We start from the raw sequence: 22,905 nt of genomic DNA on the forward strand, positions 1-22,905 counted from the left end.
TCTGTCATTCCCTCCTCCCTCTCTCCATCTCCCTCCCCCCTCCCTCTCTCTGTTGGAGAGGCATGTCTCTCTCTCTCCCTCTCTCTGTTGGAGAGGCATGTCTCTCTCTCTCTCCCTCCCTCTCTCTGTTGGAGAGGCATGTCTCTCTCTCTCCTTCCCTCCTCTCTCTCTCCCTCCTCTCTCTCCTTCCCTCCACTCTCTCTCTCCCTCCTCTCCCTCCTCTCTCCTTCCCTCTTTCCCTCCACTCTCTCTCTTCCTCCTCTCTCTCTCCTTCCCTCCCTTCTCTCTCTCTCCTTCCCTACTCCCTCCCTCCCTTTCTCTCAACCCTCTTATCTGTCATTCCCTCCTCCCTCTCTCTCTCCCTCCCCTCTCCCATATCTCTCTGTTGGAGAGGCATGTCTCTCTCTCTCTCTCTCCTGTTGGAGAGACATGTCTCTTTCTCTCTCGCTCTCTCTCTCCTGTTGGAGAGGCATGTCTCTCTCTCTCTGTTGGAGAGGCATGTCTCTCTCTCCTCCCTCTCTCTCTCTCCTCCCTCTCTGTTGGAGAGGCATGTCTCTCTCTCTCTCTCTCTCTCCTGTTGGAGAGGCATGTCTCTCTCTCTCTGTTGGAGAGGCATGTCCCTCTCTCTCTCTCCTCACTCTCTCTGTTGGAGAGGCATGTCTCTCTCTCTCTGTTGGAGAGGCATGTCTCTCACTCTCTCTGTTGGAGAGGCATGTCCCTCTCTCTCCTCTCTCTCTGTTGGAGAGGCATGTCCCTCTCTCTCCTCTCTCTCTGTTGGAGAGGCATGTCTCTCTCTCTCTCCTCCCTCTCTCTGTTGGAGAGGCATGTCTCTCTCTCTCTCCTCCCTCTCTCTGTTGGAGAGGCATGTCTCTCTCTCTCTTTCCTCACTCTCTCTGTTGGAGAGGCATGTCTCTCTCTCTCTCCTCACTCTCTCTGTTGGAGAGGCATGTCCCTCTCTCTCCTCTCTCTCTGTTGGAGAGGCATGTCTCTCGCTCTCTCCTCACTCTGTTGGAGAGGCATGTCTCTCTCTCTTTCCTCACTCTCTCTGTTGGAGAGGCATGTCTCTCGCTCTCTCCTCACTCTCTCTGTTGGAGAGGCATGTCTCTCTCTCTCCTTCCCTCCTCTCTCTCTCCCTCCTCTCTCTCCTTCCCTCCACTCTCTCTCTCCCTCCTCTCCCTCCTCTCTCCTTCCCTCTTTCCCTCCACTCTCTCTCTTCCTCCTCTCTCTCTCCTTCCCTCCCTTCTCTCTCTCTCCTTCCCTACTCCCTCCCTCCCTTTCTCTCAACCCTCTTATCTGTCATTCCCTCCTCCCTCTCTCTCTCCCTCCCCTCTCCCATCTCTCTCTGTTGGAGAGGCATGTCTCTCTCTCTCTCTCTGTTGGAGAGGCATGTCTCTCTCTCTCTGTTGGAGAGGCATGTCTCTCTCTCCTCCCTCTCTGTTGGAGAGGCATGTCTCTCTCTCTCTGTTGGAGAGGCATGTCTCTCTCTCCTCCCTCTCTCTCTCTCCTCCCTCTCTGTTGGAGAGGCATGTCTCTCTCTCTCTCTCCTGTTGGAGAGACATGTCTCTTTCTCTCTCGCTCTCTCCTGTTGGAGAGGCATGTCTCTCTCTCTCTGTTGGAGAGGCATGTCCCTCTCTCTCTCTCCTCCCTCTCTCTGTTGGAGAGGCATGTCCCTCTCTCTCTCTCTCTCCTCACTCTCTCTGTTGGAGAGGCATGTCTCTCTCTCTCTCTCTCTCTCTCTCTCTGTTGGAGAGGCATGTCTCTCTCTCTCTGTTGGAGAGGCATGTCTCTCTCTCTCTGTTGGAGAGGCATGTCTCTCTCTCCTCCCTCTCTCTCTCTCCTCCCTCTCTGTTGGAGAGGCATGTCTCTCTCTCTCTCTCTCTCTCCTGTTGGAGAGGCATGTCTCTCTCTCTCTGTTGGAGAGGCATGTCCCTCTCTCTCTCTCCTCCCTCTCTCTGTTGGAGAGGCATGTCCCTCTCTCTCTCTCCTCACTCTCTCTGTTGGAGAGGCATGTCTCTCACTCTCTCTGTTGGAGAGGCATGTCCCTCTCTCTCTCTCCTCACTCTCTCTGTTGGAGAGGCATGTCTCTCACTCTCTCTGTTGGAGAGGCATTTCCCTCTCTCTCTCTCCTTACTCTCTCTGTTGGAGAGGCATGTCTCTCTCTCTCTCCTTACTCTCTCTGTTGGAGAGGCATGTCTCTCTCTCTCTCCTCCCTCTCTCTGTTGGAGAGGCATGTCTCTCTCTCTCTTTCCTCACTCTCTCTGTTGGAGAGGCATGTCTCTCTCTCTCCCTCCTCACTCTCTCTGTTGGAGAGGCATGTCCCTCTCTCTCCTCTCTCTCTCTGTTGGAGAGGCATGTCTCTCGCTCTCTCCTCACTCTCTCTGTTGGAGAGGCATGTCTCTCTCTCTCTTTCCTCACTCTCTCTGTTGGAGAGGCATGTCTCTCGCTCTCTCCTCACTCTCTCTGTTGGAGAGGCATGTCTCTCTCTCTCCTTCCCTCCTCTCTCTCTCTCCCTCCTCTCCCTCCTCTCTCCTTCCCTCTTTCCCTCCACTCTCTCTCTTCCTCCTCTCTCTCTCCTTCCCTCCCTTCTCTCTCTCTCCTTCCCTACTCCCTCCCTCCCTTTCTCTCAACCCTCTTATCTGTCATTCCCTCCTCCCTCTCTCTCTCCCTCCCCTCTCCCATCTCTCTCTGTTGGAGAGGCATGTCTCTCTCTCTCTCTCTCTCTCTGTTGGAGAGGCATGTCTCTCTCTCCTCCCTCTCTGTTGGAGAGGCATGTCTCTCTCTCTCTCTCTCTCTCTCTCCTGTTGGAGAGACATGTCTCTTTCTCTCTCGCTCTCTCTCTCCTGTTGGAGAGGCATGTCTCTCTCTCTCTGTTGGAGAGGCATGTCTCTCTCTCTCTCTCTGTTGGAGAGGCATGTCTCTCTCTCTCTGTTGGAGAGGCATGTCTCTCTCTCCTCCCTCTCTCTCTCTCCTCCCTCTCTGTTGGAGAGGCATGTCTCTCTCTCTCTCTCTCCTGTTGGAGAGACATGTCTCTTTCTCTCTCGCTCTCTCTCTCCTGTTGGAGAGGCATGTCTCTCTCTCTCTGTTGGAGAGGCATGTCCCTCTCTCTCTCTCCTCCCTCTCTCTGTTGGAGAGGCATGTCTCTCTCTCTCTCTCTCTCTCTCTCTGTTGGAGAGGCATGTCTCTCTCTCTCTGTTGGAGAGGCATGTCTCTCTCTCTCTGTTGGAGAGGCATGTCTCTCTCTCCTCCCTCTCTCTCTCTCCTCCCTCTCTGTTGGAGAGGCATGTCTCTCTCTCTCTCTCTCTCTCCTGTTGGAGAGGCATGTCTCTCTCTCTCTGTTGGAGAGGCATGTCCCTCTCTCTCTCTCCTCACTCTCTCTGTTGGAGAGGCATGTCTCTCTCTCTCTGTTGGAGAGGCATGTCTCTCACTCTCTCTGTTGGAGAGGCATGTCCCTCTCTCTCCTCTCTCTCTGTTGGAGAGGCATGTCCCTCTCTCTCCTCTCTCTCTGTTGGAGAGGCATGTCTCTCTCTCTCTCCTCCCTCTCTCTGTTGGAGAGGCATGTCTCTCTCTCTCTCCTCCCTCTCTCTGTTGGAGAGGCATGTCTCTCTCTCTCTTTCCTCACTCTCTCTGTTGGAGAGGCATGTCTCTCTCTCTCTCCTCACTCTCTCTGTTGGAGAGGCATGTCCCTCTCTCTCCTCTCTCTCTGTTGGAGAGGCATGTCTCTCGCTCTCTCCTCACTCTGTTGGAGAGGCATGTCTCTCTCTCTTTCCTCACTCTCTCTGTTGGAGAGGCATGTCTCTCGCTCTCTCCTCACTCTCTCTGTTGGAGAGGCATGTCTCTCTCTCTCCTTCCCTCCTCTCTCTCTCCCTCCTCTCTCTCCTTCCCTCCACTCTCTCTCTCCCTCCTCTCCCTCCTCTCTCCTTCCCTCTTTCCCTCCACTCTCTCTCTTCCTCCTCTCTCTCTCCTTCCCTCCCTTCTCTCTCTCTCCTTCCCTACTCCCTCCCTCCCTTTCTCTCAACCCTCTTATCTGTCATTCCCTCCTCCCTCTCTCTCTCCCTCCCCTCTCCCATCTCTCTCTGTTGGAGAGGCATGTCTCTCTCTCTCTCTCTGTTGGAGAGGCATGTCTCTCTCTCTCTGTTGGAGAGGCATGTCTCTCTCTCCTCCCTCTCTGTTGGAGAGGCATGTCTCTCTCTCTCTGTTGGAGAGGCATGTCTCTCTCTCCTCCCTCTCTCTCTCTCCTCCCTCTCTGTTGGAGAGGCATGTCTCTCTCTCTCTCTCCTGTTGGAGAGACATGTCTCTTTCTCTCTCGCTCTCTCCTGTTGGAGAGGCATGTCTCTCTCTCTCTGTTGGAGAGGCATGTCCCTCTCTCTCTCTCCTCCCTCTCTCTGTTGGAGAGGCATGTCCCTCTCTCTCTCTCTCCTCACTCTCTCTGTTGGAGAGGCATGTCTCTCTCTCTCTCTCTCTCTCTCTCTCTCTCTGTTGGAGAGGCATGTCTCTCTCTCTCTGTTGGAGAGGCATGTCTCTCTCTCTCTGTTGGAGAGGCATGTCTCTCTCTCCTCCCTCTCTCTCTCTCCTCCCTCTCTGTTGGAGAGGCATGTCTCTCTCTCTCTCTCTCTCTCCTGTTGGAGAGGCATGTCTCTCTCTCTCTGTTGGAGAGGCATGTCCCTCTCTCTCTCTCCTCCCTCTCTCTGTTGGAGAGGCATGTCCCTCTCTCTCTCTCCTCACTCTCTCTGTTGGAGAGGCATGTCTCTCACTCTCTCTGTTGGAGAGGCATGTCCCTCTCTCTCTCTCCTCACTCTCTCTGTTGGAGAGGCATGTCTCTCACTCTCTCTGTTGGAGAGGCATTTCCCTCTCTCTCTCTCCTTACTCTCTCTGTTGGAGAGGCATGTCTCTCTCTCTCTCCTTACTCTCTCTGTTGGAGAGGCATGTCTCTCTCTCTCTCCTCCCTCTCTCTGTTGGAGAGGCATGTCTCTCTCTCTCTTTCCTCACTCTCTCTGTTGGAGAGGCATGTCTCTCTCTCTCCCTCCTCACTCTCTCTGTTGGAGAGGCATGTCCCTCTCTCTCCTCTCTCTCTCTGTTGGAGAGGCATGTCTCTCGCTCTCTCCTCACTCTCTCTGTTGGAGAGGCATGTCTCTCTCTCTCTTTCCTCACTCTCTCTGTTGGAGAGGCATGTCTCTCGCTCTCTCCTCACTCTCTCTGTTGGAGAGGCATGTCTCTCTCTCTCCTTCCCTCCTCTCTCTCTCTCCCTCCTCTCCCTCCTCTCTCCTTCCCTCTTTCCCTCCACTCTCTCTCTTCCTCCTCTCTCTCTCCTTCCCTCCCTTCTCTCTCTCTCCTTCCCTACTCCCTCCCTCCCTTTCTCTCAACCCTCTTATCTGTCATTCCCTCCTCCCTCTCTCTCTCCCTCCCCTCTCCCATCTCTCTCTGTTGGAGAGGCATGTCTCTCTCTCTCTCTCTCTCTCTGTTGGAGAGGCATGTCTCTCTCTCCTCCCTCTCTGTTGGAGAGGCATGTCTCTCTCTCTCTCTCTCTCTCCTGTTGGAGAGACATGTCTCTTTCTCTCTCGCTCTCTCTCTCCTGTTGGAGAGGCATGTCTCTCTCTCTCTGTTGGAGAGGCATGTCTCTCTCTCTCTCTCTGTTGGAGAGGCATGTCTCTCTCTCTCTCTCTGTTGGAGAGGCATGTCTCTCTCTCCTCCCTCTCTCTCTCTCCTCCCTCTCTGTTGGAGAGGCATGTCTCTCTCTCTCTCTCTCCTGTTGGAGAGACATGTCTCTTTCTCTCTCGCTCTCTCTCTCCTGTTGGAGAGGCATGTCTCTCTCTCTCTGTTGGAGAGGCATGTCCCTCTCTCTCTCTCCTCCCTCTCTCTGTTGGAGAGGCATGTCTCTCTCTCTCTCTCTCTCTCTCTCTGTTGGAGAGGCATGTCTCTCTCTCTCTGTTGGAGAGGCATGTCTCTCTCTCTCTCTGTTGGAGAGGCATGTCTCTCTCTCTCTCTCTCTCTCTGTTGGAGAGGCATGTCTCTCTCTGTTGGAGAGGCATGTCTCTCTCTCCTCCCTCTCTCTCTCTCCTCCCTCTCTGTTGGAGAGGCATGTCTCTCTCTCTCTCTCTCTCCTGTTGGAGAGACATGTCTCTTTCTCTCTCGCTCTCTCTCTCCTGTTGGAGAGGCATGTCTCTCTCTCTCTGTTGGAGAGGCATGTCCCTCTCTCTCTCTCCTCACTCTCTCTGTTGGAGAGGCATGTCCCTCTCTCTCTCTCCTCACTCTCTCTGTTGGAGAGGCATGTCTCTCTCTCTCTCCTCTCTCTCTGTTGGAGAGGCATGTCTCTCTCTCTCTCCTCCCTCTCTGTTGGAGAGGCATGTCTCTCTCTCTCCTCCCTCTCTCTGTTGGAGAGGCATGTCTCTCTCTCTCTCCTCTCTCTCTCTATTAGAGAGGCATGTCTCTCTCTCTCTCCTCCCTCTCTCTGTTGGAGAGGCATGTCTCTCTCTCTCTCCTCCCTCTCTCTGTTGGAGAGGCATGTCTCTCTCTCTCTCTCCTCCCTCTCTCTGTTGGAGAGGCATGACTCTCTCTCTCTCCTCTCTCTCTCTCTGTTAGAGAGGCATGTCTCTCTCTCTCTCCTCCCTCTCTCTGTTGGAGAGGCATGACTCTCTCTCTCTCTCCTCCCTCTCTCTGTTGGAGAGGCATGTCTTTCTCTCTCTCCTCCCTCTCTGTTGGAGAGGCATGTCTCTCTCTCTCTCCTCCCTCTCTCTGTTGGAGAGGCATGTCTCTCTCTCTCTCTCCTCCCTCTCTCTGTTGGAGAGGCATGACTCTCTCTCTCTCTTCTCCCTCTCTCTGTTGGAGAGGCATGTCTCTCTCTCTCCTCCCTCTCTCTGTTGGAGAGGCATGTCTCTCTCTCTCTCCTCCCTCTCTCTGTTGGAGAGGCATGTCTCTCTCTCTCTCCTCCCTCTCTCTGTTGGAGAGGCATGTCTCTCTCTCTCTCCTCCCTCTCTCTGTTGGAGAGGCATGTCTCTCTCTCTCTCCTCCCTCTCTCTGTTGGAGAGGCATGTCTCTCTCTCTCTCCTCCCTCTCTCTGTTGGAGAGGCATGTCTCTCTCTCTCTCCTCCCTCTCTCTGTTGGAGAGGCATGTCTCTCTCTCTCTCCTCCCTCTCTCTGTTGGAGAGGCATGTCTCTCTCTCTCTCTCCTCCCTCTCTCTGTTGGAGAGGCATGTCTGAGCGTGTTCCTCTTCACTTCTGCCTCTCAGTCCGCGCCGCACACTTCGTCCCTCTTCCCTCCGCGCGCGCGCATGGATCACTAACGTTACACTTTACGCATTGGAGACTTTCCCCACTTTTCCTCTGGTCCTCTTCCTCTTCCTCGCTCCAAATCGGACTTAACCCGGTTTCCACATCACGCTCCCGCCTCTCCGCGCGCGGCCATGGGGTTCTACGGCACGCTCAAGCTCATCTTCTACAAAGTAAGTACCGCAGACCCGCGCGCGACTCCCGCACATTTGCCTTTAGCGGCGGCGTGGAGATTTTTGGACGTTATCTTTGCGCCATGACGAGGCGTTTTGTGGCACTCACAGCGGAGGCGCGTGCTCGCGTGTCGGCGACGTGCACGAGCCACTGCGGATACCGGGACCAAGGCATCATCATCATCATCACATCATCATCATCATCATCGTCATCATCTCTGCGTCTCCTCACCGTCACTTCATCACAACAAATACGTGTTTTTTACGTCTTTTCGCTCCGTGACAGTCGAACGTGCGTGAGAAATGGCGCAACGCACTGGCTTTGGCCCCGTCTGCGTGCGAAGATACGCGTGATTTTTGGCGTGTTGCGTGTTGCACATGTGACCAAAGCGCGGCGCATCTCATTAACTGGAGAATGCACTTTGAGATCGTTCACGTCGCTCGTGCGGTTTGCGTGGCGCGGCGTCACGTGGGCTCACCTAAAACTGCACATGTGGAGTAGAAATACAGCTATATGTTTAATCATTGGTAATTAAAGCAAATGCACGTGTTTCCATGTGTTATAGCACTGTAATAATGAATATGAAAATTAACATAATGTGTAGTAACATCTGAATAATCTTGACTAGTCGACTATTGGAATAATCATATATTTTTGATAATTGTGGCTGTTAAGTGGATTGTACGGACTCTAAAACGCAGACGATTTATTTCTACTTGATCAAAATTGCAAAATGGAATTGAAATTTGAAATGTAGATTTTCATCGGTAATGCACTTTATTCATAAATATTCTCCACCTATAAGCCATGCAGAATATTCCAGCCTTTATGTAGGTAGTATTTAGTATTTTTAACTGCCTCAATGTACAGTAATCTACATTTGACCAGACAAAATTATGAGAAAAATAATCACAGGTTAATTTACTAGTTACGGAAAGTGTTTTGAATAATTTGAATCACATTTTTTGCGAATTTGAAAATTGTATTTGTGAACTACGATTGTGTTTGCGTTTCTGGCCATGTCAAAACCAGTATTGAATAATATCTCAGCTACTTTCTCTGATCAGTATTGAAATAAGTGTATATTCCACGACATATTTACGTGTAATTTTCTTGGTTGTGTATGTTCAAAGTCTATATTACATTTTCATAATTTTTGGCGCCGGATCACAATTTAGTTTTGATCACGATTCACGTACAAAAGTTCAAACATCACTGCGATTGGTTTAGTCCGCCTGTCACTCACTCAGAGCTGGGCTGCGGGCGACCAATAGGACGAGTGGGCGTGGACAATGTTTGTGTTTGAGCGTTAAACAGACAAATAGAAACTCGCGATATGACGACGCAAACAAAATAGCACTTTATTCATGTAACACAATTTAAAACAAATGAGGAAAAACAAGTTCATTTATATAATGGCTTTATTGTTTTAATTAAATATTCAGTAGATATTATTCGTATATGCTGGACTGTAAAAGCGTTGAAAAAGATCAGGTAAATGTGTTTTTTAGAAATGTAATGTACGTCTGGAGTTATGTTCATATGTCGACAGAAGGCTGAACATGACAAAACAAATACAAATATTGTGTGTTTGTTTAGGTTTGTCATTTGTGTTTCAGTTCAGAGCACAATTTAAACCAGACTGACACCCTCTGCTAATACTGCAACCAATATCAAGCTACAGCATCATAAACTCTGGCTAATGTAACAAATAATCTTAATTTCCTGTTTATAATCTCTGTATCAGGGTTTAATTATTGATATGGTCCTCATTTAGTCCACATTTAGTCTCAGTTTAGTCCCTGATTACTTTGGACCAGGTTCAGTCCTCTTCTTTGTGTTGATTTAGACTTAGCTTTTATGTACCTTTTTATTCTGTTCAATTTAGTCCAGGTTAAATCTGGATTAAAAATATGTTTTGTTTATTGCTTGATTAGTTCTGGTTCAGCTCTAGTTTAGTCCCTCCTCTTTAGTCTTAGGTTTTCATTCTAAAGTAATTTAATTAAATTCATTAATTTCATTACTTTTGATCAGTCCTGGTTTTATCATAGTTTTACAGTTATTGTATGGATTTGTTTATGTGCAGATCTAGTCCCGGTCTAGCCCCGGTCCAGCCTCGGTCTTGTCCCGGTCTAGTCCCGGTCTAGCCCCGGTCCAGCCCCGGTCTTGTCCCGGTCTAGCCCCGGTCCAGCCCCGGTCTTGTCCTTTTCTAGTCCCAGTCCTGTCCCGGTCTTGTCCCCGTCTAGCCCTGGTCTTGTCCTTTTCTAGTCCCGGTCTTGTCCTTTTCTAGTCCCGGTCTAGTCCTTTTCTAGTCCCGGTCTTGTCCTGGTCTTGTCTCGGGCTTGTCCTGGTCTAGTCCTTTTCTAGTCCCGGTCTTGTCCCGGTCTAGTCCTTTTCTAGTCCCGGTCTTGTCCCGGTCTTGTCCCGGTCTTGTCCCGGTCTTGTCCCGGTCTTGTCCTGGTCTTGTCCTGCTCTAGTCCCGGTCTTGTCCTGCTCTAGTCCCGGTCTAACCCTGGTCTTGTCCTGCTCTAGTCCCGGTCTAACCCTGGTCTTGTCCTGCTCTAGTCCCGGTCTAACCCTGGTCTTGTCCTGCTCTAGTCCAAGTCTAGCCCTGGTCTTGTCCTGCTCTAGTCCCGGTCTAGTCCTGGTCTTGTCCTAGTCCAGTCCCGGTCTAGTCCTCTGATCATGTACTTGACAGCGGTGCGTTCAAGGCTGTGGGACTGTGGGTTATTTCAGCTCTTGTTGCCCGGTGACATTCCTGTGATGTTCCACATTCCTGCTTTCATTCACACTGGGCCTGGATGTGTTCGGGTGACTTCAGGGCTGGAGGATTCTGCAGTGTCAGGCTCTGGACGCACAAAGGCATTTTAACCCTTTCACCTCCACTTCTGTCAGCGCTAACATTTGGCACTTTTTGTTTTTCAGAAATGGGAAGGAAAAGCGAGTATTAAAGCTCTTAAAGAAAATAAAACTTGTATGTTGATGCTTTAAAGTGAACAGTCTTTGGGGAAATACTTGTATAAAATAGTGAATCTAATAAAGAGATGAAGTAAATAGGGATTTTCTTAGTGATTAAATTTTTTTTATCAAATTTGAAGTTTTTCCTTAGTGTCAAATCAGTGGTTTCAAATATTAATATGTAAAAAGTACTTTAATTCTATATTATTGAAGGTCATGAGTCTTAATTTGTCGTATTTTCCAGAGTATAAGTCGCAGCCAAAAAATACACAATAGAGAAAAAAATAACTAAATAAGTCGCACTGGAGTATAAGTCGCATTTTTTGGGAGATGTATTTAATAAAATCCAAGACCAAGAACCGACATTTCATCTTGAACAGATTAGAGAACATGGTGAATAGGTATATGTATGCTAACGCTAACACCTTCAGCTACAGACAGAACTGTGGTAAGTGTCCAGAGGTAGAGGAAGTGCAGATTCTTCTGCGTCGCTTAGAGCCTAGAGCGCCCTCTTGTGGTTGTCAAGGTGAAAATAACAAGATAATAATATCACATATAAGTCGCACCCCGGCCGAACTTTGAAAAAAGTCCGTAAAATACAGTATTATGGACTGATAAAACTTTTCTTTAAGTTTTGAGCCTTTGAAGCTGCTGTTGTACTTTTGTTATGACCTAAACGTATAATTCTTTTGTAATTATCTTTCTTTGACCTGCAGGTGCTCTTGTTACTCATATTTTTGATGATTATGTCAATAATTGGTTAATTTCCCTTTCTAAACAGATGAAGAGGAAATTGGACCATGGCCCTGATGGTCGGCCGTTTCCTACAGGGAAGAAGCACTGCAAAGGCAACGGATACCTCAGGTACACACTTCAGTCGTTTACAAATACTCTCCAGTACTACAGTGTGAAAGGCCAAGGATAAAGTACCTGGTAGTTTATAAGGCCTCAGTATACCATGGTATTTGACCTATACTTTATCTCCTCTCTTCAGTCCTGCAAGCCTGGTGCCGGCGACGCCCACCACATTTGGGGAACTGCGAGTGGCCAATGGACACTCAGCTCAGAGGAGGCGTGTCACCTCGGGCCCGCCCCCGACGGGACTGCAGGACTGGTTGTGCACTTTCCAGGTTACAACATGTTAATAATAATACGTAAAAATATATATAATAAAAGTGCCACGGTTCTTTGCTAAATTAAGATGCAAAAACATTGTCTTTATTTTGGCCTTATTTTACTTAAGTAAATCCAAGCCTAACTCCATGTACCTCACTTGGTACTCCTGCTGCTTTTGTCCTCCTGCTTTCGTCCTCCTGCTTTTGCCCGGTTTTCCTCCTGCTTTCGCCCTGTTGTCCTCCTGTTTTTGTCCTGCTTTCGCCCTGTTGTCCTCCTGTTTTCCTCCTGTTTTCGTCCTGCTTTCGTCCTGTTTTCGCCCTGCTTTTGCCCTGTTTTCGCCCTGCTTTTGCCCTGCTTTCGCCCTGCTTTCGTCCTGTTTTCGTCCTGTTTTCGCCCTGTTTTCGTCCTACTTTCATCTTGCTTTTGCCCTGCTTTCGTCCCGTTTTTGTCCTGTTTTTGTCCTGCTTTCTCCCTGCTTTCGCCCTGCTTTCGCCCTGCTTTCGTCCTGCTTTCGTCCTGCTTTCGTCCTGCTTTCGTCCTGCTTTCGTCCTGCTTTCGTCCTGCTTTCGCCCTGCTTTCGTCCTGCTTTCGTCCTGCTTTCGTCCTGCTTTCGTCCTGCTTTCGTCCCGCTTTCGTCCTGCTCGCGTCCTAGATTAGCTTTCGTCCCACTCTCACGTTGTGTGTCTGCTCTGTCCACAGACGTGGAGCGGTCCGGAGCGTCTCTTGGCTCTGGACGAACTGATCGATCGCTGCGAGACGACGCAGGTCAAACACATGATGCAGCTGATCGAGCCACAGTTTCAGAGGGACTTTATCTCGCTGCTGCCCAAAGAGGTGCACAACGACACAACACACATCAAGGCTAATCGCATTATTCGCTATAACATCCATATCGCGACCAATTCAATTCATTGCAGTGACACCAAGGCTCGCCATCTGATGCAAATGATACATACACGATACATAAAAGTCAGATTTATTTATTTTGAATTATTCTGGCTAGAAATGACACAATACTGAAGTTTAATGTCTTTATTATTGTGAGAAAAAACATAACAATTCAACTTTAATTCATGATTATCGACACGTGACAGAACAAAAGTGAAATCCTCAGTTTTCTTTTATTCTTTTATACATTACGTTTCCAGTAACATCTTTATGAATTCAAACTTTCTGAATGCAAAACTAAAGTGTTATTGTAAGCACAGATTGGCACAGATTGTTTGGAGCACAGATTGAATCAAAATGACTTAAATTTGCTTCTAAAATATTCACAATCATCAGTTTTTAGTTCTTGTGCCAATAATGTGACCTGAAAAATCACAAATAATGTTGATATCCCTTATTTTTTCTAAGTCGGCCTTGATTTAGTCTTTTGGTTTAGTCTCTGTTAAGCTTTTATTTTAGTGATACATAAGGCACATTTGTTGTTGATATCGCTGAAATCACAAAATATATTCAAACATCACACAACAGGCATATCTCAGTCGTTTTCAATGTCGTGCAGCCCTAATACACATCAATTCTCTATAAACGCCTGGACCTGACCTTTTCCCGTGTTTCGCAGCTGGCCCTGTACGTTCTGACCTTCCTGGCGCCCGGAGACCTGCTGCAGGCGGCCCAGACCTGCAGGTACTGGAGGATCCTGGCTGAAGACAACCTGCTGTGGAGAGAGAAGTGCAGGGAGGAGGGTAAGGCCGGCGGCTCGCTCGGGGTGTCGTCCGTCTGAATAATGCAGCGGACCGAAATAGCTCGGCGTCAACTCTCGGGAGGCGACGATAACCAAATCTTTCCATGAGATATTCATCGCCGACGCTATGAAAATTGCATAAATACTTCTTTTTCCTTTCTCAAATGCCATGACGAGCCTTTGATGTTAATAGTTACTGGCATGTTCCGAAGAATTTAAACGTAGAAGTGCTAAATAATGGTTACGTTTCCATGTTTGCACTGAAAATGAGCAAAGGATCATGGTCAAAACGGCAAAACAATGTATTTAAACAAAGGCGCTTGTGATTTAATGTCATTTGTGAGACTTTTACTGTACAATATCGCACTATTTCTGGTCTTCTTACATCTCTAGTGAACATTACATTTACCCTCCACACTCACAGGTGGTATGTAGCTACAGCTGCCCCGGGGCTGACATCCCTCACACACTCCTGCCGCTTGAGCCTCCGAAATATTAATATTCCAGTGTTTCCCATTAAAACAGGAGACTATGATGGCCCCCCAGAGTCTAAAATTCCCCCCCATCACCTCAACTGCACAAAATCACACTTTGTTAACCATTGTATCATCATAAACATTTTATAGTCACTATTCTTGGAAAGGAGGACTGATTAAAGATTAAATTCACTGCAATAAGCTTCAGTTATGCTTGAATAATTTGTGCCTTCATAGTCCCCTCAGAATACATGTGAAACGCCGTATTCATGACACAAACGGCTGCGGTTAAACGTGATTAAGTCTCTCGCCGCTCCATCTGGACATCTCCGTGACCGCTCCTCCTCCCGTCACTCCCGAGCGTCGATCCTCCTCGGTTCCAGCCCTCTCGGAGCCGCTGCATTGCACCAGTGTTTCCCTGTGGGCGCCGAGCCAGATCTATCTCTCCTCCTTCCCCTCTCTCATACCAATGAACCGCGGGCCTCTCCTGAAATACTAATGAAGACCGGCGCAGATGTCCGAACGTGGAGCGTGCGCGCTTGCGTCGTCGCCGTGAGAAACGCGACGAGGGCCCGAGCGTTTCCCAGATGAAAGAGCGCACACGAAGGACACTTGTTCCTCCTCTTCGCAGGCATCCCGGAGCACCTGTCGTCGGCGCGGAGGAAGAGCGCCTGCGTGAGCCCGTGGAAGTCGGCGTACATCCGGCAGCACCGCATCGAGAGCAACTGGAGGAGCGGGGACGACAGAGAGCCCATGGTACACTCAGTTTGAACCTTCAGACGTGCAAAATTACGCTCAATCAGCCGTTATTTAGAGCTTTTAGCCACATTATAATGGCTTTAGCTCGTCACAAAATCACTTGTAGTTGTATTTTGAGGTATTGATACTTTGACTTTACTTTTAATCTTTATTATTCTGCATTTCATCGTGAACATTTCTGTTTTTCTAAGTCATTTTAGATAAGCCTGCAACTATTTAATCCAGCATTTCTGTTGCTTTTTTGTTTAAGCCGCAAAATGTCTGCATATATGAGATTTTTACTATATTTTTGGTGTAATTACGGTTTTATCGAAGCTATAAAACCTCTTCTATCGGCACGTGGCATGTTTTGGAGTCTGGGATAACAATTCTCTGATTATTAAATGAGTTGCAATGAATCAATTCACTTATGTCAGATCCGTTTTGCGATTTAAAATGCATAAATACCGTATTTTCTGGACTATAAGTTGCCAAAAATGCATAATTGAGAAGAAAAAAACATATAAATTGCACTGGAGTATGAAATGCGGTTGCAAGTGTGAAAATAACAAATAATATCACATATAAGTCGCTCCAGAGTATAAGTATATAAATATAAGTATAAGTCGCACCCCGGCCAAAACTATGAAAAAAGGTACGATTTATAGTCTGGAAAATACGGTAACCATCGACCAGTTAATCTACCAGAAAAAGCATAATCCTAACATCTTCTTTGAGCAGTGGACAGTGTGAAATATCTGAAAGTCCTCTGTTCTTTTACCCGTAGGTGCTGAAAGGCCACGACGACCACGTGATCACGTGTCTGCAGTTCAGCGGCGACCTCATCGTGTCCGGGTCTGACGACAACACGCTCAAAGTCTGGTCCGCCATCACCGGGAAGGTAAAAAGAGACGCTGGGCTTTCAAATGACATGGATTTGGCTGTTACACGTGGGACCGAGACTTTGAAAGAGATCGATTAGTTCATATTGAGAGTTGGTATAAGAAAAGTGTTAAATATGTATGAGATTTTTACCATATTCACAATAGAAAAGAAAAGTATTTTTGACCTTAATTATAAATGGGTGATTATGAGACTATTTGTCACAAAGTGTGTATTGTCCCTTTTTGAATAAACCACTTGCTTAGCAACATTGATAATATATTGCTTTTTATTTTATTTTATTGAAGATAAATACATTAGAATATAGCGTCTGTCTTTTATAAAAACTAGTTTAAATGGCGGAAAATTATTATGAAGAAAATAAACCTGTGTTGTGATTTTTAAAATAAGGGTTAAAAAAAAGTGTGTTTTTTGTAGTTTTTCTTCAGTTTGTTCACATTTAATACTTAAACCTCAAGCATTTACTGTCACGTTTTAGCACGCTTCTGAGCCATAATAGTTTCATTGGGTTACAATCTGGACTTTTTTTATATTGCTCAATCTAATTGCATTAACGCTTTAAAGGGACTAAAAATGATTAATTAATAAATAAAATATATATGAACAATCATCCATATCCACTTTATTTAGAGCATATTTTATAAACAAGACTTTTCCCCATAATGGATTTAAGAAAAAAACAAAGCGTATGTTAACGAATCTAAATATCTAATAAAACTAAAATATTGCTCAGTTTAGCAAAAATATAATAGAAACGGAAAAAAAAAAAAAATACAAAAAGAGCAAATTAAAAGTACTTAAATGAATAAAAGACACACAACTATTTAAAAAGGGTATCATGATCTGCAAAAAGTACTTTTTCAAATAACACTTAATTTGCTCATTAACAACCACTTAAAGAAGAAGAATCATGTCCAAACCTTTGACAGAACTGTATTATGAACTTAAGAACGTAATTAGACTGTAGCATAAACACACAGACTCCAGCATTAGTGACAGAATAACCTTTGGCGTTGTTGCGTGCAGGCGTGGCTCTGCTCTCGGGCGTGCCACCCTCGCACGCGCCGCCGGGCCCCGGTTTCGGTCGAATACTTCACAGGACGCGCCCCGCTCGCGTTCGGGCTTGTGCTGAAAGAATGACCGACAACTCCCACTGAGGGATTTGTGTCTCTGCTTCAAGAACACCGCGGAACATTTGAATATTTCACATTCTTGATGGTCCAGTCAAGTTTTGTTGCTCTGCTTTTAATCAAAAATGATGATAAAAATGGCAATATGTTTCTACGTTTATTCCACATTTTGTTAAAGATTTCACATTGCTTCATGTTTTATCTCTATTTGCCCTCCAGCAGTTGATCAGAGTCCGTTTATAATGCAGTAATTGCTTAATCTGATTGAGTTTGTTCCAAGAAACATGATTAAATCGTTCGGACAGATCATACTTGGTTTAAAATACATCTATATTTCACTTAAAGCAGATATTAATAACGTTTTCATCTTAGGCTGAGCAAAATAATATGTCTGTTTGCCGTAACCCGACCGACCCGGTATGAAACTAGCCGACTGAAAAAAAGATATCAGCATTTTGTTGAAAAAAACATCAAAATCTTTTATTTTTCAATTATTTCGCCGACTCACCGACCCGGTCGTTCCTACACCGCCATGTTGAATATTTATATCACGCTGGTAAAGCTATCTTTCATCCTAAAAGACTGATGACGCACCACGCAACACATGCGCGTCTTCATATTCAGTCCTCCACATGCGTCTGTATCATAACAGAACGCGCATGTGTCGTTATATTGCTTTTTACAAGTTGGTTTGCTTCTGTCGGCGCCACTGAAGTCTCCATAGTACAGGTCATGCTCTATCACGGTGTGACTTGATTTAAATTTGACTTACGCAATGCATTCATGAGGGCATCGCGCTCGTGTCTCCCTCATGTTGCCACCGCTCGCCTTCGCTACCAAAATAAAGGAGTACAAAAGGTCGACTGAAATATCTTAAAATCGTGAGATTTAGTCTACTGATCGGGTTGATAGACGTTTCCGTCAAAAAATGGCAAAATTTGGATCTTTTTTTTTGCCTTCAAAGTAAAAAAAAAAAAGAATTTGCCTACCGTCCGACCCACTTGAAAAATGTTGGCTCGGGTGTTTTCGCCCCCTGCTGTCTCTGGGCAGAAAATAAAATCATGGCTCACTCTCAACTTCCTCAAACTGAACAGTGACAAAACAGAGCTCCTCCTCATTGGCACCAAATCCACTCTCAATAAAACTGGTCCCTTTTCACTCAGCATCGACACCTCGACCATCACCCCCTCAACCCTGGTACGCAATCTCGGTGTCATCATGGACCCCACCCTCTCCTTCACTCCCCATGTCAGCCACATCGTCAAGACCTCATACTTCCACCTCCGCCGCATCGCCAAAATCCGACACTGCCTCACCCTCCCCGCTGTTGAATCCCTCATCCATGCCTTCATCTCCTCCCGCCTCGACTACTGCAACTCCCTCCTCACTGGCATCTCCTCCCATTCCTTCCATAGACTCCAAATGGTCCAAAACTCCGCTGCCCGCCTCCTCACCCACACCCGGTCCCGTGATCACATCACTCCCGTTCTCCGCTCCCTCCACTGGCTCCCCATCAAGCAGCGCTTAAACTTTAAAATACTCCTCCTCACCTTCAAAGCTCTTCACCACCTTGCCCCCCCCTACCTGTCTGACCTCCTCATCCCCCACCGCCCCACCCGAGCTCTCCGATCCTCCTCCTCTCTCACCCTGGCTGCACCAACATCCCGACTCAAAACTTTTGGCGACAGAGCATTCTCCCGAACAGCACCCCGACTCTGGAACTCCCTCCCCCAACCTGTCCGCCACTCTCCCTCACTCACAACATTCAAATCCCGCCTAAAAACATACCTCTTCACCCAAGCCTATGACCTCCCCTACCCCTAGCCTCCTCTACCCCATTGCCTACACTTCTACCCCCTGTTACATCCCCATCTTTTTCTCTCTACTTCTTCTGTCTTGTTCATTTTATCTGTATATTAATGTGTTCTGTACGTGTTGTCCCCCCCTGTCTGTAAATACCCCCCCCTTTTTTATTATGTTCAGCGTCTTTGGGTCACTGAAAAGCGCTATATAAATAAAAGTTATTATTATTATTATTATTATTATTATTATTATTATTATTATTATTATTATTAAAAACAAGCCTGGAAAACTCTCCTGAGAAACCCTGACTCTTTTTTAAAATATTTGACGCTGTGAAAGGTTTTTGTTCTGCCTTTTTTCTGACTGTGTATATCCACACGTGAGCTGCAGGGGGCGCTCTAACCACAGAGTCTTTTAGTTCTGCTTTAATTGACAAAACACACTCCATCATGTTCTTTATCAACTGCACGGCGAAGGACGGTCGGGAGAGCAACGCGTTCAACTTTGTCCTCGAACACGGAGGTAGAGAGAGCAGAGAAAGGAGAGGGAAAGGTAGATGTTGCGTGTTACCATGACAACGCCAAAAGAACTGTATTGCCCTGGAAACGGTTACAGAGAAAGCAGCTCCAGCGCCGAGTGTGGCTCTGCAGATTCTACGGGCGTTCACCAGGGCAGTGGGTCAAACGCCATGTGACCCAGATTTAAAAGTGAATATTGAATAGATCGAAAACTTAACGTTATTATTCCTTTTGTCGTTTGAGAGATGAATCTGCTGTATGAACTCATTCTCCATTGTTCCTGAGCTTCTTCTGTGGTCGAATGTCTGTGTTTTACTTATTTAAAATGGGAAATGAAGTGTCTTGCCCGAGGGCACGAGGGCCGTGTCGGAGCCATTAGGGCCGGTCGTCTCTTCAGTGAAGTCCGGAACGGGCGGAAAAAAGAACGATTGATTGAGCCCTTTCTGTTTTTCTCCCTCCCTCTCTTTGCCTCTCCTTTTCCATTCTCTCTCTCTCCTCCCTCTCTCTCCTCCCTCCATCCTTCCCTCTCTTTCATTCGCTCTCTCCTCCCCCTCTCCCCCTCTCCTCCTCTTCCCCTCCTCTCCCCCTCCGCTCCTCCTCTCCCTCTCCTCTCCCTCCCCTCTCCCTCCCCTCCTCCTCCTTTCCTCTCCTCCTCCTCTCCTCCCCCTCCTTCCTCCCTCCTCCTCCTCCCCTCCTCTCTCCTCTCCTCCTCCTCTCCTTCAATCTTCCTCTTCTCCTCTCCCTCCTCCTCTCCTCCCCTCCTTCCTCCCTCCTTCCTTCCTCCTCTCCTCCTCCCCTCCTCTCTCCTCCCCCCTCTCCTCTCCTCCTCTCCTTCCCTCTTCCTCTTCTCCTCCTCCTCCCCCTCTCCTCCTCCCCCCCTCTCCCCCTCTCAGTGCCTGAGGACCCTGGCGGGTCACACGGGTGGGGTCTGGTGCAGTCAGATGTTCGATTCCTCAGTGATCAGCGGCTCCACGGATCGAACTCTCCGGGTTTGGGATGCAGAGAAGGGCGAGTGCGTCCACATCCTGTACGGCCACACGTCCACGGTGCGCTGCATGCATCTCCACGGCAACAGGTGACTATGCTTAAAGGTGTACTGTGTAACATTTTGAAAGCAAAATAATTGTTAAATAAAAGTTTTGACTGTAACTTTATCTTGAGGCAGTGAAAGTTCCATTTCTCTCTCGACCTTTGCAGTGATAATCTTGTTTCTCTTTGTTTTGCCGTCGTTGAATCCACTAAAAACACTTTTAAAGACCCGCGAGGGTCCAATAAAGTAATAAACCCTCTCAGACGCTGCCTAACATCTGCCCTCTGTTGCCAGGGTGGTCTCCGGCTCGCGGGACACCACCCTCCGCGTGTGGGACGTGGAGAGCGGGCGCTGCGAGCACGTCCTGACGGGGCACGTGGCGGCGGTGCGCTGCGTGCAGTTCGACGGGCGCCGTGTCGTCTCCGGCGGCTACGACTACATGGTCAAAGTCTGGGACCCGGAGTCTGAGGTCTGCCTCCACACGCTGCAGGGGCACACCAACAGGGTCTACTCTCTGCAGGTATGCGGGCACCGCCCCCTCTGAACACCGTCCCCTCCTAACTCATAAATATTCTCCATCTTCAGTCAGCTTATTTCAACTTTATTTGGTTAAAAAAAAAAAATATTAAGTCTAAATTTACCCCAGAAACGGTTCTTTGACTAGTTGCCGACTAAAATAATCCTAATTTATTTCTGTAGCCCTGGTTTTACCTTCAGTGAAATCACAAAAGGTCATTACAGTCGACAAGTACAGACGTGGTGTGATTTGACGTGGTGTTTTCGTGTCCTCTGCAGTTCGACGGTGCGTTCGTGGTCAGCGGGTCTCTGGACACTTCCATCCGAGTGTGGGAGGCGGACACAGGTACGTGGAGTTCAACGGTAATCTTAAAATACACTCCGCTTTGGCACTGACGTTGTTGCGCCCCCTGCAGGCAACTGCGTGCACACGCTCACCGGGCATCAGTCGCTCACCTCGGGGATGGAGCTCCGGGACAACGTGCTCGTTTCCGGGAACGCCGACTCAACCGTGCGCGTGTGGGACATCCGGACGGGCCAGTGCCTGCACACGCTCCAAGGTCAGGACACGCCCCTCACATCCAGCCTTTAAAGGACACCAATTACGCATTATTTGTATCGTTATTGGCCTAAACGCAACTAACGTTCCTCTGCTCCTCAGGGCCCAACAAACACCAGTCCGCGGTCACGTGTCTGCAGTTCTGCCGGGGCCTGGTGCTCTCCAGCTCCGACGACGGCACGGTCAAACTGTGGGACCTGAACACCGGCGCCTGGCTCAGAGACGTGGTGGCGCTGCAGAGTCGAGGATCAGGTACGGAACGCAGAGACACGCCCCCGTTTGACGACGCCGCCCGGCTCGAACGTAGTCCCGCTAGGTTCCTATGGGAACGCGCCCCCTTCGTTTCCAGAACAACCTCATGGACCGAGACACTACTACCGTATATAAGTCGCACCTTTTTTCGTAGTCTTGGCCGGTGTGCGACTTATACTTATATTTATACTTATATACTTACACTCCGGAGCGACTTATATGTGATATTATTTGTTATTTTCACACTTGCAACCGCATTTCATACTCCAGTGTGACTTATATATGTTTTTTCATCTCTATTATGCATTTTTTGGCGACTTATACTCCGGTGCAACTTATAGTCCGGAAAATATGGTACTTTTACGTCAATGTATGTTAGCTTTGAGACAAAAACACCGACTGGAGGGAGGGAATGAATGGAAGTGAAGATTTGCACTTTGGGTTCAGCCGGGACTAGACAGCGTATCGCGAACAATAAACTTCTACTTTTTTCGGCGATTTGAGAACTCAGCCGGAAGTGCGCATGTGCACTCCCCCCGTGCGGATGCAGGGAAAAGCCTCGTTCTACACGTGCGTTTGTTCTACACCAGCTCGAACTGTTTTTCTCTGTCTTAATTTTGTCCCGTACATTGAGGGAACTATATTATGATAGATCAATGCGCTTAGACACGGGGAAACGTGCTGCTCCTGGGGACGAGCCGCACGAGGCTGCAGGTGAGCGGTAGGTGAGTTCTATGATTGATACGTGGCAGGACTAATCGGCCGTCCACGAGGAAATGAGACTCAGATTTGGCCCAAAAAAATCATCCATTACGCCTTTAAGTAATATTATTTTGAAATAACGTTTAGCATTTTTGGCTGCTGTATCCATATCTGACTTACAGTGCCCTCTACAGGTCGGACCACTCACTGAACTAAAATGCAGTTAAAGATGAAATATATTTTGGGTTTTATCTCAGAATAGCACATAGTTTATACTTTCACTTCCTGTTTGTGATTGATGTCACACTAGGAAATTACCCAGAAAACACTGGGCCAAAACTCATCTAATGTCACAACTTTTTTAATTTCACAAATAAGAATTTATGAGAGCAACTTTATTTTGTTGAAAATGTTTTTAGAGAGTCAAAAAAGTTGTTTCTTTGTGTGAATTCTGCATAAACTTTGACTGTAATGAGTGTCCCTGGTGTGATGTCACTTCCTGTCATTTTCATCAGATTTCTCAAAGTTTTCTCCACAAACACCTGCTCGATCGGTGTAAAACTATAATTTATATGTACAACAGGTACAATTAAACCAAATAAAGTGAAAATTAGACAATCGTACAAACCTGCCACACGTCACTTTAAATGAACGTCGACCAATCGCGTGTCTCGTCCTCTGCTCAGGTGGCGTGGTCTGGCGAATCAGAGCGACCGACACCCGCTTGGTGTGCGCGGCCGGCAGTCGGAACGGCACGGAGGAAACCAAGCTGCTGGTGCTGGACTTTGACCTGGACGAGGCGAGGAAAGAGGCGGAGTGACCGGGCGGGCGGGCGGGGCGGGGCCGCACACCGACGGGCGGGGCCGCACGCCCACTCCTTTAACCCGGAAGTAGTTATTTTCACCTTGTTTCTGACCAAAGCCGCGGAAGTTCCTGAATGTTACGACGACACAAACCGCCGAGACAGACGAATGAATGTTCAAACACACACACACACACACAAGGATGTAAATGTTTTAAAGAGGGGAAAAAAACAAACTTTGTGAAGCCGAAAAGGCGTGGAATGTAAAACGACCA

At 47.7% G+C, this 22,905-nt stretch overlaps 1 protein-coding gene across 1 annotated transcript; it reads left to right on the forward strand.

Moving 5' to 3' along the window:
- Window positions 1-7,321: 7,321 nt before the first annotated feature.
- On the forward strand, window positions 7,322-22,648 carry LOC140371801 (F-box/WD repeat-containing protein 7-like). Its single transcript, XM_072459011.1, has 13 exons — window positions 7,322-7,436; window positions 11,177-11,259; window positions 11,390-11,525; window positions 12,211-12,345; window positions 13,079-13,202; window positions 14,309-14,433; window positions 15,203-15,316; window positions 19,663-19,844; window positions 20,094-20,319; window positions 20,595-20,661; window positions 20,732-20,875; window positions 20,977-21,126; window positions 22,515-22,648. The coding sequence occupies exons 1-13, from the start codon at window positions 7,398-7,400 to the stop codon at window positions 22,646-22,648; spliced, it is 1,659 nt and encodes a 552-aa protein (XP_072315112.1). The 5' UTR covers window positions 7,322-7,397.
- Window positions 22,649-22,905: the final 257 nt, after the last annotated feature.

This window comes from Eucyclogobius newberryi, unplaced genomic scaffold (assembly GCF_026437365.1).
Source record: "Eucyclogobius newberryi isolate DKJ021-1_F unplaced genomic scaffold, fEucNew1.0.hap1 SCAF_22, whole genome shotgun sequence".
In the NCBI taxonomy this organism is placed as follows: domain Eukaryota; kingdom Metazoa; phylum Chordata; class Actinopteri; order Gobiiformes; family Gobiidae; genus Eucyclogobius; species Eucyclogobius newberryi.

Bases quoted from the DNA above. Each gene is read 5' to 3' on its own strand.
- LOC140371801 (XM_072459011.1), top strand. From the start codon at position 7,398: ATGGGGTTCTACGGCACGCTCAAGCTCATCTTCTACAAA. The intron at 7,437-11,176 runs GTAAGTACCGCA...CTTTCTAAACAG, and splicing joins TCAAGCTCATCTTCTACAAA to ATGAAGAGGAAATTGGACCA. The intron at 21,127-22,514 runs GTACGGAACGCA...TCCTCTGCTCAG, and splicing joins GCTGCAGAGTCGAGGATCAG to GTGGCGTGGTCTGGCGAATC.